Source organism: Oenanthe melanoleuca, chromosome 1 (assembly GCF_029582105.1).
Source record: "Oenanthe melanoleuca isolate GR-GAL-2019-014 chromosome 1, OMel1.0, whole genome shotgun sequence".
NCBI lineage: Eukaryota > Metazoa > Chordata > Aves > Passeriformes > Muscicapidae > Oenanthe > Oenanthe melanoleuca.
In genome coordinates, this window is record NC_079333.1 from 27,115,977 (window position 1) to 27,131,610 (window position 15,634).

The following is a 15,634-nucleotide window of genomic DNA, read 5'->3' on the forward strand; positions in this document are numbered from 1 at the left end:
ACTTGTAGTATCTCACCTCTCTACCAGAGTCTTAATAAAGTTCTTCTGAGATTGTTCCATCTCACTGATCAACCATTACCAGCAAAGAAGACTTCAGACTTCTGAATTAAACGGAAGAGAACAGGCATTTTCAAAAGAATTTCATTCACCTGTCCTCAGGCTTTACTTTTTTCAAATTTTATTGAGTTAGAAAAGAAATAAAGCTTGATTTTTCTCCCAAAACACTACCTTCTTTTGATTTAGGGAAGGAATATTACCTGACACGTGTTAGAGGTATTTTCTGCTCTGGAAGGTCCTACATCACTCACAGACATCCTTCCACTGAGATCAGGGAACTGGTACAGATGGCATATACTGAAAGACTGAGTTTGTTCAGCTTGAAGAGGAGGAAGCTAAGAGGAGGGGATCTAGCTGCTATATTCAGATACCTAAATTTCGAGCTAGGCTGTTTCCTAGCATGTATGTCAGCACTGGAATAAGAGACTGATCCTGGATCTCTTGAAAACTTTCCCTGAAGGTCAGATGCTAGCCCCACTGTCAGCAGTGGATTGGACAGAGACTTCTTCTTCTAGCCTCATTTTTTATAGGAGTTAAAGAAATGGTGAGGAGGATGTGTACTGGGAGATTTCACATGGAATCCTGCACTCAGCTCAAGCACCTTCAGTTTTGTGTAACAAGCAAAACATTATTGGATTGTTGGACTAGTAACCAAGGATCTTATATCTTGTTTCTCTCAGTGACTCTTAAGAACATTGTAGGCTATTTTGCAATAGAAAAACTAGTCAAGAAGACAGCTCCAGAGAATAGCCACAACACAAGAGAGCTCACCTTTTCTCTGAATCAGCATCATTTTAGAGCTGCTGTCCTGCAGTTAATGCTTTATTTCATATAGTCTAAAAAAATCCATCCTCAACTTCTGATCAGTAAAATTTCCTGAGCTCCCTTCTCCATAAGATTGGTTGCTGCCTTCCTTGTTTTTGGAATGTGGCATCACGCAGGCAAGTTATTTTTGCCTCCCTTGAATCCACCTGGGGTTTCAGACCAGGTAATCTAATGATAGTTTTGGGACAGATAAGCAGCTGCCACAGGCCATTACAGAACTGGAAACACTTCAGTGGTAGGTAAAGCAATCCCTAGATAAAGTCCATAAGTTGCTTTCAGTGGTGAGAAGTATTCAGTTGTTAAAAACATAAACAAAAAAACCATAAACCACCTGGTTTATCCAGCAAGTACTTTAATATTCATAGAATCTCACTGATGCCAATGTGCTTCTGCACACTGTGTTCAGCAGAAACCACCCCATCCCTCAAGGAAGTCTTCTTCCCTGCAACCTTCCCACGAAAGAGAATACAAAAGTAGATTGCATGTTATCTCATGATAACATCAGCATTTCAAACCATAACATGTTTGCTGTCATGAGATTTCCTGATACAATTAAGGCTTCATCTGGTTATGAGATTTGTATGAACCAGAACATCCACGAAGGCATCCCCCAAGCTGCCAGTGGTGCACTCAAGCAGCACGGCACCTTTCAGAAGTGCTCATGATGAAGGTTACGTGCTTCGCGTGTTTGAAAAACCTTTGGGACTTTATCATTAAAAGCTTTGGCTAGGATTTGCTGTGTCTGGAAATTGATATGCTAATGGTGCTTCAGTTAGTAGGACAGCAACACCTAGGGTCTGTCCTCCTTTATTATCCCGTTGATCCAGTCCACATAGTTGAGGACCTTGGTGTAGAAGCCGTAGCCTGTGGCGCAGCCGATTCCCCAGGAAACGATGCCGGTAGCCACCCAGCGACCACTTTCCCTGTCTAACACCGTGAGGACGCTCCCACTGTCCCCCTGGCACGTATCCTGCTTGCCTTCGAGGAAGCCAGCACAGAACATGTTCTCAGAGAAAACCATAGGGATACCTTTCTTGTTACTGTCTAGCCAACTCTGACAATTCTCTCGAGCCACTGCTGGTAGGCTCACGTACTTCAAACTGCTTGAGATGCGGTTTTTATCCACACCAAAGCCGCTCACGTAGCCCATGTGCCCATGCGTGTAGAAGGAGGTGTTGGTGGGATCTGGGAGGCAGATGGGCAGCAGTGTGGGGCCCAGAGTTACTGGGTTTTTCAGCTCCAGCAGGGCTATGTCCCCGTTGAAGTTATGCTCATCTTCAGGGTTGAAATCTGGGTGGATAAAGATCCTCCGTACGGGGTGGTTGCCCATCTTGTGGAGCTCGTCTACATTGGTGTGGCCAAGGAAAATGTCAGCCTCCTCTGCCAGCTGCTCCAGGCTCACATTGTACCGTACTCCTCCTTTGGGGAAGATGGTGTGGGCAGCAGTCAGGATCCAGCGGTCGCCCAGGAGTGCACCACCCCCTCTTCCATTGATGCCAGTCAGAGCCTGCCAGGGAAAATTGCCTCTCCTTGCTGATTTGCCACCCAAGATCCTCTGGAATTCAATAACGGGATGGACTGGCTTCCCACACACTGTGGAGAAACACAAGAACATGACACTTATCCTCTGTTGTCCTGGCTTTTCTCTCTGTTTCCTCATCATCACTGATTTCACTTTATTTTGACTTTCTGGACAGATTTTCCTTTTCCCTCATGGATTCCATTATTCTCACTTTTGCCCCTGCACATTGTCCCAGTTTTGTACAGATTGTAAGCATGAGTCAGAAAATACCAGACAAAGTCAAAGTTTTTACTGACCTGGCAAGCAGGATGGAATTCTCTTCTGGCCATCTTGATCCAGCCAGGTTCCCTCAGGAGAACAGGTGAATCTGTCTGTAGGATGAGAGGGAAGGGAATGATACCAAGGCCTGCAGGCATGGGGTGAGAAAATAGGATAGGATAGGATTAGGATTAGGATTAGGATTAGGATTAGGATAGGATTAGGATAGGATAGGATAGGATAGGATAGGATAGGATAGGATAGGATAGGATAGGATAGGACAGGATAGGACAGGATAGGACAGGATAGGATGACAGGATAGGAGAATAGAATAGAATAGAATAGAATAGAATAGAATAGAATAGAATAGAATAGAATAGAATAGAGAATAGAGAATAGAAAATAGAAAATAGAGAATAGAGAATAGAATAGAATAGAATAGAATAGAATAGAATAGAATAGAATAGAATAGAATAGAATAGAATAGAATAGAATAGAATAGAATAGAATAGAATAGAATAGAATAGAATAGAATAGAATATTTTCAAGTGGTTCCTCAGCCCTTCCATCCCAAAGCACTCTTTCCTGGGAAAGGCTGCCTGTGGTAGGGTGTGGAATGTTTCCATCTGTACATCTTGAAGCACTTCAGTTCTAGGGGAGCACTAAAGGCAGTAGAATAAAAGGTTGAAGGGCCATCCGCATGAAGTCTTATCATCAACGGGTCCACAATTGTACAGAGCACTGTTTGGCCTTATTTAGCCCAAAGGAAGAGAGAAGTAGTAAAAGCATGAATTTTAGATTCAAGCTTCTGGTGTTGGTAGTTTGCAGAGTAGGACAAGGTGGTTTGTCCCAGAAATGGGAATCAGATGAGTCAGTTACTGTACATGCTCAGTATCTGTTTCTGAGCCTAAACTGCAGGTCAGCTAAATTCACATGTCACCTCTCAACACAAACTCCACTACCTCCAATACTGTTGCTTTTCTTAGAAAGTTTGTGCTGGTGACTAAAAATATTTTTATACAATTTATATTAACACTGAAGTAAATGCTTCTAAGAAAGTGTTTGCTGTTCTCTTTCAAAATTGATTAAATTATGATGACTCCCCATCAGAATTTGGCTGGAGCTGGTATTTGCTTGTTCCTGATTTTTCTTCTCATGAGACTGAGATCTGACTCTGTATTAAGGAGTTAAACTCATAGGCAAGAATAATCAAATAGAACCTTTGTACGAACTTAAAAACTCTTTAGTAGCATGTCACCTCTCTCCAGTGTGCATCACAACCATGTGTCCATAGTGGCAACTGTATCCAGAAACTGATTCAGATTAAAAATAATTTTTTTTTCTTGCAGGGGCTAAAGAAGCAGTCAAGGCAGGGAAATCATGAGCTCCTTATGCTGTTCTTGGAATCAAAGTTTCTGTGTCAACGAGAAATGTCTCAGGTGTAAAAAGAAGGCATGTGAATGGTTTTGAATGATGACTAAATTTTTCTGAGCTGCTGCATTAAAATAGATTTTTCTTCAACTATGTTATTTAGCTCTTAGATAGCTCTGCAGCTGAACAATATTCCAAAGAGCTGAACAGCATTATACTGGAGTGGAGTGTGCGTTTATTTACCTCTGTAGCAACATGGACTGATGCAGTGAGTTTTATGAATTTTGGTGATTCCCAGACATCATGCCTCAAATTTCAGTGAAAGAATGAAATCCACTAGAAAAGAATGAAATCCACTAGAAAAAAACTAACCGTGACTACAGCTGAGAGAATAAGACCTTCCACAAAAGGGGAACATGGAAGAGAGAGTGATGTGATGGGCTCTGGGAATGAGGTAGGGTGGGAATAGGCTGAGAGAAGAAAACTCGAGATATGCTGCAGGGCCAGGATAAGACTGGAGAGTCTTCACAGGAGGAAAGCATGAGCCCTAAGCCTGGGGAGAAGAGAGAATTGTAATTGGAAAGATGAGAAGGTTCTCCAGGCGCAGATTTCGGTGGGATCGGGACTCACCTCCGCCTGTTCCGGTGACGATGTGGTAATAGGGCTCATTGCACCGGTATGAGATCACTGACTGGTACTCATTGTTTGCAGCATCGTTAACGTAGCTGAACACACCGTTGGTCAGGCTTTTAGGGCTGCCACAGTTCACAACTATAACAAAGAGAGAAAAGGAAGACATGAATCAAAGACAGACTGACTGCAAATCTAGGCGTTGGGGCCATGATGAGCAGAACCAGTGGGCAAAGAGAGGTTGTTCCAAAATAGATCTCAGATCAGGATCTTTTGCTTTTACATGTTGCAACATCATGGTAATTTTTGAGTGATATTTTATGAATTTTTGTAAGGGAGGAAAAACACTTGAATTTTTGCAAGTAGAAAAATGTGCATCATGGTGGACCTCCACAGGCCTTCCAGTCAGCACATCCATGGCTATGGCATGGACAAAGTGAATCAGAGAAATTTCTCACATTCCTGGAGGAGGAAAGCCACAGCAGGGGAATCTTATTCCCCTTCTCAGATCACTCACTTTCACAGCGGGGCATGGGTTTATGCCATGTTCCATCAGCCTGGCAGACAGCTGTGAAGGACACCAGCTTTTGGTCACCCTACATGGGAGAGAAAAACATCTGTTGGTTGTACAGAGCCTTTAATTCCTTCCTCACATCAAAATATTATTCCACGTGCCTATCTTGTCACTGCTGTCCAGTATTTGCCCCTCTGCAGTCTGTTCCAGTTGCTGTCTCCTCCTGCCTTCCCTCTATTCTGTATTTGCCACAGGCTACACAATCATCATAGCAGGCCAAGACACCTGCAGCCAGCAACTCTAAGCCATGATGAGTCAGAGATGCTACCCAGCCCTGGCAATAGGATGGAAAGGGAGGCAGGTAACATCTTCTGCTTTCATCTTCTGGTTTCATATCCTTCCAAAGAGATGTTCTTGTTCACCAGCTTTTCCTGGGGATCTTTGGTCTTCTAGCAGAGCTTCATGAAAGAGTAACTGCATAAGGAAGAGAGCTAGGAAAAGAGAAACCACTGGAAGAAAGCTGAGAGAAGCAAAGAAGAAACAAATATTACAAGAGGTTGTCATGAGGGAAATCTCCAAAGGAAGTTTAACTGAAAGTTGATAGACACAAACTGAAGACAAAACAGAATATGGCTGAAGGGAGTGAAGAAGAGATCTCACCTCCATAAGGTTGTACCCAGTCTTGCAGCTGACAACAAAATAGTCCTGGAATCGATACACAGGCTGCAGGTCTCTGATGATGGTAAACTGATCCCGTGGGACAGGCTGTGGGCACCGTATTTCTGTCAAAGAGTGGGACACATTAAGCTGGGATTAGCAAGCAGTGTCAGTAGGCTGTAGTAGCCTCTGGGGGAGAAATCTCTTACTCTCTGAGGTGTAATGGATCTTCCAGCCACGGCTGAACCCTGACTCATCGGTGAGGAAGAGTATGTCCACCTCGTTGCTGTTGGTTTCAATGATGCCAGGTGCTTCCCTGCCACAGAATTCACCAATCTCTCTCCCTTGTGCTTGGATCTGATGAGGGAAACATATCATAGGCACAGAAACACACATGCCTCTCTGCCTCAGTATGTCTGACCCACCTTTGCTGATGCCTTCACTGACAGATCAGAACAGACTGACCTACCACAAGCTCTGCTTCTCCCTTATCTGGGGATCAGAGTGACCAACCCCTGAGATTAAATCAAAGGGAAATTAAACTGGAAGAAGGATGTTGTTTGTTTTTTTTCTTCACTCACAGGGCCTATGACCCAGAGCCTCTGACCTCAGGACAGTGGTAATTAAATGCACTGAGGGAGAGGCAGGGGCTCAGTCCTTTGTGCTGGGACTGTCTACTTGTACTGATTCTGTATTTCTCCTCTGAACAGTGGTGTCCCCAAGATTCCTGTCCAGGTCTGGCAGCAGGGCTGGGAGGGGAGTTTGCTAATCTCAGTACCTTGAGCTGGTCATAAGGACAGTGGACTTGCTGGTGATCATCAATCTCAAAGGGCTCCAAGAACTTGAGGGAGATAGACAGGCCCTTGTGCAGACGGATGCTGTAGTTACAGCGGAGGTACTCGGGGTAGGGCTGGGGGTACTCGGGGCTGCTCAGGTACCCAGATGCCTCTGTGAACAGCTCACTGCTGCACTCCACTGGTGAAGAGGGAGAAAGGAGAGGTCACACCGTGGGTCTGTGCCTCCTGCAGCCCCCTAAGTCACTTCTCCCACCCTTCCTGCATGAAGGGCTCCTCCTCTGGAACCCTCTGATCTTTTAAAATTTGCCTTTACCTTTGCAGGAGTGGTGGTCGCTCTGAAGCTGGTAGCCAATCCGGCAAGAACAGAAGTAGCCACCCACATAGTTGTGACAGAAGTGCTGGCACTGAGGCCTTTCATCGCTCTTGGCAGCATTGTTAGGCTCACATTCATCCAGATCTGAAGGCACAGGAAGTGAGGGGCAAGGGGAGAAAAGTGTTAAACCTCCCTGCTCTACACTGACAGTACTTAGAGATCCATATCCTTGCCTAAAGTTTCTCTTTATTTGCCTGTTGAGGAGGAAAATTGGTTGTAGCCACATAGACTTTTCCTCCTGCATGCTGAGCATATTTCCTACTCACCCACAGCTCTGTAATAAGCCAGGAAGCCCCTGTAGGGAATCACTGTGCCGTTGTCTTCATTGGAGAAATCAGAGTGAAATTCCAGGTGCATCTTGTTCCCCTTAGAAACAAACTCCTTTCTTCCTGGGTGATTGCCTCTGGTAGACCCAAGCCGGCCACAGTATCGGCCCAAGTCCTTCTTGTCTGCTTTGATCTGTCAAAGTTGAGGTGAAATCAGTGTAGCCTCACAAGGTCGAGTCTGCTCCACGCACTGACATTACCCAACCATGAGCTGTCAGTGCTTGCTCCTCCCATTTCTATCTTTAACTCCTTCTCTTTCCTTCCTGGGGAGCATCAGAGGAGGCCTGGTGGATGAAGAGCCATGGCACTTGGTGGCCACTGATTGCCATCCCCACCTGCCATCCCCACAGACACCTGGCCCGGGTGTCTGTGCACGTACCTTAACATAGTCGTAGAAGCAGGACTCAGATGGCTCCAGGTCAAAGTATTTGAAGGTCAGCTTCACCACGTAGCCTTTTGGCACCTGGATATGCCAGCTGCTGATGTTATTGTTGGGATATGGCTTGGGATAACTAGGTGATCTGATCTCCCCAAAAAGGGGATAATCTCTTTGGACCGGACTGGAACCGATCACTCCAAAAAAGAGGAAGGCCCATGGGAGACAAGAAACATGCCTGTGAACACAACAAATAAACGATGACATTGCACAAAACTAGGTCATTCAAAATCAGGGGAGACTTCACAACTGACTTGTGTGCTGTCTAAAGGAATGCAAACACAGGAAGCCTAGTTGCAGGACCAGCTCCTGGCTTGGATCACTCAGGAACAAGAAGGGCAGCTGAAATGAAGACACCAGCGCTGACAAGGTTCCAGCAAGCCATTGTAGTAGCCTCTAGAGAGAAATTCAACAACCCAGGAAGCAGTGTGAAGGTGCATGGGTGAATTCCCTGAGTAAGGTCTGCATGTTCCCAGAAGCTGTAGGGCTGATTCTTATAGAACCAGGAGAAGTCTGGTCCCCATTGACCCTGGGCCGGCAGGTTGTTTCGGTTTATCACTAGTTTAGGATCCTTGGTGAGGATCTGGAGATCTCAAGCTCGGTTTGCTGTGGAGCAATCCTGCCAGAGTCTCCTGGGCAGCCCTCTACCCAGTCATGCCTCCTTCTCTGTCCTCCAAAAGCTGGCACTCACGGTTTTTTCCTCCCGTTCTGCGTATCTCCCCTTTCGCCCTCGGTGTTCCTCCGAAACAAGCTCACAGCCCCGAGCAGCAGCGCGGCCCCGTTGTCCTATTCTCCTCCCTGGAAGGGTCTAACCCCCACGCCCCCGCCCTCCCGCGGGGCAGTGCCGGCGGTCCCCCTCCCCCGAGCCCCGACTCACATCTCGGTGCGCCCGGCGGAGCTCGGAGCGGCGGGGAGCGGGAGCGGGCGGGACGGGGGAGGAGGAGGAGGAGGGAGCGAGGGAGGCAGCAGCGGGGAATAGAAAGCCGGACTGCGATCAGCCTGGCACCGGACCAGCTCCCAGCGCCGCCTCTGCTGCCCTCTGCTGCCGAGCGCCCCGGCCCCGGTCCCGGTCCGCGAACACGGACCAGGACGCACGGGGGATGCGCGGCCCCGCCACGCAGAACCGAGCTACCTCCTCTGGCCCAGGAGGCAGGAAAACGAGCGCTCGGTCTGCAATTCAGAAGCTGTTCCGAGTTTGTTCCCACCAAAGACATCCTCCTGGGAAGTCACCCCCCACCCCACCAATCCTCCTGGGCTGTTTTCTGGTATAGAATGGCGAGAAAAATTTACAGTCTTCACAAGTTAATTCAAAGTTTAAAAAAATCAAGCTGTCACAACAGATAAGTTTTCTCAATCCTGACCTGCTGAAGAACACTTCTGAGATTTTTGAGAGGGTGGGAACTGGGATCATCTTCGAGAAAAGCAAGAAGCCTCAGGCACTTGAGTTAAAAAGATATTAAGAAAAATGAAAAAGTCTTCAGAATTAAAGGCATTCTGAGAACAAATTCCTTCTCAAGGACCTCTCTTGATGTTTCTTCTGCAAGCATTTTTAGGAGAACCAAGATAGATAGATAAGGTCCTCTGTTTAATGGGGAAATGAGAAAATATGGCAGCTTAAAAACCGCTTTAGGGCTTTTAACAGCATGGTGCCCAAGACATATATTTGTGTCCCCAACTTTATGATGTTTAAAATTTCTTGGCTTTCAGGCTTTGGTGTAAGAGATAAAACACCATTTTAGTGTTTTTCTTTAGAATTATGAGTGGCTTCAGAGAGGTAAGGAAGTGTCTTGCATTGAAATCAGAGGAAGTAGTTCACAGCCACAAAAAAGTGTTGAATGAAGATGAAAATAGTGTTAAAAAAGAATGAAGAAAGCATCTTTGGGATATTTATGGAAATGTACTAGAGAACCCGGACATTAAACATCTTTGAATCATTATCTGAAAAAGATCACATAAATGTATAATTAATGCCACTGTAATAACACCATATGGCCCCACATGTCAGATTTAAGACTAAGCAGGGGACATTATCCCAGTACTTCCTGATGTCCTCTGCATGATGAACACACCTGGGCAGCCTCGCTGCTGTGCTGGAGTGGTCTCTTACTCAGAAACCACACCTGGGAAGTGGCTGGGAAGTACTGGAAACTGCCCTTGGGGAGATGTGTTATGAACAGGTCGTTGGTGGGAAGTGTTCCCTGGCAAGCAATCTTCTGTCCAGGGGGCATTTACTGGGAGTGTCCCATAACACTTTCAAAGCACAGCTCCCGTCTTCATTCCCTTCTCCAGTTGATAACATCACCTGGGATAACAGGAGAGTTCTTCAGCCAGTGAAACAGGAGTGCTTAGCTGGGGACACATCCAGCCCGAGCCCACCTCTAACAAACATCCCAGAGACATTCCTGATTTGGACAGCACAGCTCCATCCTCATCCTGCTCCAGTGCTCTCACTGGTGGCGTTCCCCTTCAGATGCTCTGCACAATCCTCTTTGTGTCACGCTGGAGCCAGGAAATACCATGGTACCAGTTTTGCCTTGGAAGGAAATACATGCCCATCTTTGCTTAGGGGCAGAATTCCTGTAGGACCACAGAATGTGTGTAGGACCACAGAAAGCCCAAACTAGCACCTGTTTGCTGCCTGCTGGCATCAGCTGCATTACAAGTGGTCTGGACAATAAATACAGACAATATCAGTGCAAAGTAAAAAAATTGTAGATCTTCAGCATGGTCAAAGGTGTTCATGGAGCAAGAACCCTGCTTTGAATACAGTGTCTTGCAGGAGGTCATTGGAAAGAAATCTGCTCTACAGATTCAGAAATCGTGAAAATATCCTCTGGGATGCGGATCCTCTTGTCCACAGAGAAGAAGGAGCTGGATACTTTATCCTTAAGCCTAAATCAAGGAGGACAGAGAAGTACCTCTGTCTGGCCTCCTACAGCTACACCACCTACCCTACAGCACAGCAGGGCTCCAGACCCAGGCTCACCTATGAGCACTGAGGCATTTTCCCAGGGCACTCTACCTTCAAGCCCCTTGGTCTGACTACCCAAAGCAGCCAAAGGCTTGTTTTGAGCCTTCTGGGGATGCTGCCACTGGGCTCAGCCTTCACACAGCCAGGCCTCTGCTGTCCAGTGGTTCAGCACTCTTCCAGACAAGTCATGCTGTTTCTGCAGCTCTGGCTGATAGGGAGAGGATGATCAACACGGTCAAAGGAAGGTCAAAGGATGGTCAACGAAGGTTCAGGTCTCTAAGAGTGGGTCTTTCCCTTGGTATGAGATGGTGAGCAGCAGCATCTTGGCAGCCTGTTTCTGTGTCTTCTAAATCAAGGAGTAAAACCAAGTGTAATACCCTGAGGGGCACACAGTTTTGCAGCACCAGCACCCCTCACCAATATCACACCTCCTCCCACTTGTATCCTCCAAATATCACAACTTTCCCCTGCTTCACAGTGGCATCCTCATTTCCCATAGCCTCATGTCTCAGCAATGTAGTGCTGTTGGATAAAGTCACCACCTGACTTAGGCATCACACCTACAGCATGATTACTAAAGAAAAAACTGAATTATTAATGCTGGTAGTTACAACCTGAAGCCCTAGAATATGCTGCAGTACTATCCCCTATGATTATCATCAGCGTGGACCATATCAAGTGAGAATGATTCTTGTCTATGGTTTTGGCACAATCAGATTCTTCCTGAAGAAGTAAGGCTGTCATGGATATATGATGGCTGGCAATGAGTCAGAAGCAATCTACTTGGCCTATCACCTCACAGGCTCACAGGAAAATTCTGTGGATGGCTGGCAAGCCAGTGGAAGAGTCTGGCTAATCACCTGAAGGCAATAGTGTCTGCCATCCAAGCAGAATGCAGGCTCAGAAGAGGAGAGTTTGTACCAGGTTTTGGTGCAGGGTCTGGAATGAGCTGATTAATTGTTAGTCACACAGTCTGGAAGATATCAGCCTGGACATGGTGAGGTGGGCTTGGTGCTGGGCATCAGAAGCAGCTCAGAGGGCATTCTCTGGCATGGAAGAGGGCAAAGGGGGCAACAGTGGAACCAGCTCCAGCCACTCTCTGCCTTTTGCAACTCCATGATACAACAAAGATCATGTAGAGGTTCTGTATGGTGGAAGGAGCGACGGGTCGAGGAGGTCTGCACAGAGCAAACTGATTGCTCACTGGGTTTGATTGTGGCATTCAAATTGTAGATTGTGGGTTATTTCAGGGTGCTGCTGCCTCATATGTCCTAAGATACAACCGTAAAGAGTCAGAGGTTGACACTGTAGGCACAGCTGCAGCTCCCCAACCCTTCGCTTATCACATGTTCTGAAGTATGCTTTTTTCCCATGGCATTCATTTTCTCAGTTCCCTGAAAAGAAGCTCTCCAGAAAACACTAATTTTAAATGAGCTGCTGGCACAAAAAAAGGCATTTTTTCAGCTTATAAAGGGCTTATATTTAAAAATTCTGCCAATCTCTTGGTTCTCTGTGGTGTCAGTAGCTCCATGTATTTGTGTACCCTGCCCTTCAACCTTTTGTTGGGGAGCAACTACCAAGCATTTTTCAGAAATAACTGCCTGTGAGCTTGTGCCCATCCAATCAGGCATCCTCATTAAAGAACACCTCTCTTTGTGGCATGGGTCTGGCTTTTCAGGGGATCTCACCTCCTCTGGTTCTGCCCCTTGGTCTCCAATTGCAGATTGCTGTGAACCAGTGGAGTTACAACGGTTGTGAGGAGACCCTGCCAAGAATGCCAGAAGGAATGCTGGGGCTAGAGGTGGTGGCTGTGGTTTCTTACTCCAGGAAGAGATCCTGACCCTTCCTCACCCATGGGACCTTCTCAGGAACACGGTGAACATGGGGCTGATTACCCCAGCCCTCATGCTCCACACTGCCACATGAGAATCCTAGACTCTGAAGGACAAGTCGTGTTTCCTACCCGTCCTACTTGAGGATCCCAAGAAGCTGTGGCTGCCCCATCCCTGGAAGTGCTCAGTTCAGGTTGGATGAGGCTTTAAAGCAATTTGATCTAAGTGAAATGCCACAGAATCACTTTGATTGGAAAAGACCTCCAAAATCATCAAATCCAAGCTTTGACCAATCATCAACCTTTTCAATGAGACCATGGCAGTAAGTGCCACATCCAATCATTTTGTGAACACTTCTGGGGATGGTGACTCCACCACCTCAATTTCAATGCTTGACAGTGCATTCCCTGAAGAAATTCTTCCTGAATTCCGTGGTGGAGATTGTTGGGGAGGGGGGCGGGTAGGAAAGGGGAGGCCGAGAACTAGACGATCTTTAACATCGTTACAACCCAAGTCATTCCACGGCTCTACGATCCCGGGAAGAATGCAGCAACCCCAGAGGACCAGAGAAGGCGGCAGGTGGTGGCTGCAGAAGACGAAGCAGCCTGAGCTCCCCTTGCCCGCTCGGGCACCGCCTCCCCATCCCCGGAGGGCACGGCGGGGTTCGCAGGAGGAGCTGCGGGGCCGGGCCGGCGGCGGGGCAGCCCCCTCCCGCTCCTCCCCGCCCGCTCTTATTCTGAAAGGAGCCTCGGCGCAGCCGGAGCCCGGCGCCCTCCCCGTCCCGCTCCCGCCCCCCGCTCCCCGCCGGCCGGCCCGGCCGTGACCCCCGGCGCTGCTGGGCGGTGGGCGAGGCTCAAGAAAACACGCTGCTACGGGGTGGGGGAGAGGCTCGCTCGGGTCTTGTTTTCTTTTTCTTTCTCGCACTGGGGAGCGCGGGTCCCGTCCGGGCATCTCTGCGGGGAGCGCTCACTTCACCTTCTGGAAAACTTGGACGCAGACCTCGTCTTCAGCAGTCATGCGCTGGGAAAAGGGGGACAAAAGTGGAGTTTAGGTTGGATCCCCTCCTGTCTCTCCTCAGTTCTGCTGGCTGGAGCCTCGCAGGCCACACGCTGAGGCACTGCCGACCCTCCCAAAGCCCCTGCGGGTCTGGCTGCAGGGCAGGGAAGGGACATCGCCTTTGTTCAGCTGTTTAACTTTTGAGTTTAACTTTTAAACCCTGGAGGCGGATGTTTGTGTGAAGCGGTGGCTGCCCCCGCAGAGCCGGGGATGAAGTCTGAGAAGGTGGAAGGAAACTGCAGGGCTGGCTCAGAGCCATCAGCACCCACACTGTGTCCCCCCCACTCGCTGTGATTGGGATTTTGCAAGCTGCACTGGACCCCTCCTCACCAGATGCAGCTGGTCCCCCTCCAGCCAGTGCCTCCAGCCTCGGTTCCTCTTCTCTCCCAGCTGCTCACACACCAGCTGATCCCCCTCCCAGGAGACGGTGGTCTGAAAGGAAGGAGAGGGGAAAATGTGGTCCTGAGATAAGTGGATCGGGGTGATACATGTTTCCAGCGATGACACTGGCTCTTCCTCTCCGACACAATTTCAAATGCAACCCCTGATCTGGTGTCTCTCGTGGTTCCTTGGGACAGATGGTCTTTGTGGGAGGTGAATGACCCTCTGGCTTCCAAGTGCAACAACAGAGTTCTGCCAAATGGGCTGACATTCTATCTTTTCAGGGCTTTGCTCCAGAGGATAATATCCTCTGGATCCCAGAGAACTGGTTTCTGGCTCTTTGCTGCTCATTCTCTTACTCATAGAACCACTTACTCCTGGACCTGCAGGGGCATGCCAGCTCTGGGTTTGGTTTTCATCTTGTTATTAAGTCAAAAGTTGAGCTAGTCCCTGAACTCTTTAGCACACCCCAGGCCCCTGTGAAACTGCACGGCTTGGGTTTCTCACCTGGCACTTGCGTCCGTCCACGGGTCCCAGGTCCTCCTCAAACTGGACTCCCAAGTCAAAATCCATAACGTAGTCCCGCAGGGAGGTGATAGTGCGGATGATCATGTGATCCCCCGTGTGGATAATCTCTTTGTCCGGCTTCAGTAGGCAGACCAGCTTTCGCAGGACCACGTTGATATCTAGAGGATGAGAGAGAGGGGAGATGTGTGGACGACCTGGGCCCCTCTTCCACTCTTTTAGCCAAGGAGCATCAGCCATAATACCTCCTTTACTCCCACAGCGCAAAAGTGATGGTAGAGGACAGAAGGACCAGAGGGTTCCCAATTCCCTTCCTCTTTCACCTTTCCGACTCTTAACTTTTTGGAGACAGAGAACGGAACTAAAGGGGAGGAGGGAGCGTGATGGGGAGGGGAGCGTTACCTAAAGCCCGCAGGTAATTGTCCATGTTCTCTTGGGAGACGAAGCGGTAGTAGCCGGTGAGGTTGGGAGGCATCCCGGGGCAGAGGGACGCGGCGGACGGCTCGGAGAGAAGCGCGCAGGCAGGCGGGCAGGCGCGGAGCCGGGACCGAGCTGGCTCGCCGGGCGGGCCGGGCGCTCTCCCGCGGTGCGGGGAGCGCTGCGGGGCGGCCCGATCCCCCGCCGCAGTAAGAGTCCCCGCACCGGGGGGCGCGGAAAGGGCCGGGACGGCCCCTGCTCCAGCATCTCCGCCTCGGCTGGGCAGGACGTAGGGACGGCGGGTCACCTCCTCACCCTCCGCCCTCCTCAGGGGCTGCACGCGTTAAAGTCTGCACTTCCAACCAGCGGCAAGGAACCCTCCCTCTCCGGCCCTTGCTCACACCGTAACGCCGGTGGCTGCGAGCTTTCGCCGGAGCGCTGCCCCGGCCTGCGCTCCCCACGGCGAGGACACCCCGTCGAGGAGGGGCAGCGGCAGGCTGGCGGCTCCGCCCTGCCGAGCCCGAGTCCAGGCTCCGGGTGCGGTCTGCAGCCCCTCGCCCCCGCATCCCCCCGATCTCCACGCCCTCCTCGTCCCTCAGCAGCCGTCCCGGTGCCGAAGCTTTTCCCCTCCCCGGGCAGGCGCCCGCAGCCGCCGCCGCGCTCCGCAGTGGGGAGGCGAGAGGCCG

At 49.2% G+C, this 15,634-nt stretch overlaps 2 protein-coding genes across 2 annotated transcripts; both read right to left on the minus strand.

Moving 5' to 3' along the window:
* Nucleotides 1-1,217: 1,217 nt before the first annotated feature.
* Nucleotides 1,218-8,762, minus strand: C1R (complement C1r). The gene is made up of 11 exons (XM_056504505.1): nucleotides 8,644-8,762; nucleotides 7,710-7,944; nucleotides 7,271-7,463; nucleotides 6,945-7,088; nucleotides 6,613-6,809; nucleotides 6,044-6,191; nucleotides 5,838-5,959; nucleotides 5,181-5,259; nucleotides 4,664-4,804; nucleotides 2,701-2,775; nucleotides 1,218-2,475 (listed from the first exon to the last, which is right to left on the minus strand). Coding segments are annotated over exons 1-11 (2,139 nt in total). The 5' UTR covers nucleotides 8,646-8,762; the 3' UTR covers nucleotides 1,218-1,672.
* A 4,684-nt stretch (nucleotides 8,763-13,446) lies between these two features.
* RBP5 (retinol binding protein 5) lies at nucleotides 13,447-15,523 on the minus strand. Its single transcript, XM_056504912.1, has 4 exons — nucleotides 14,934-15,523; nucleotides 14,514-14,692; nucleotides 13,956-14,057; nucleotides 13,447-13,589 (listed from the first exon to the last, which is right to left on the minus strand). The coding sequence occupies exons 1-4, from the start codon at nucleotides 15,004-15,006 to the stop codon at nucleotides 13,536-13,538; spliced, it is 408 nt and encodes a 135-aa protein (XP_056360887.1). The 5' UTR covers nucleotides 15,007-15,523; the 3' UTR covers nucleotides 13,447-13,535.
* Between the last annotated feature and the right edge of the window lie 111 nt (nucleotides 15,524-15,634).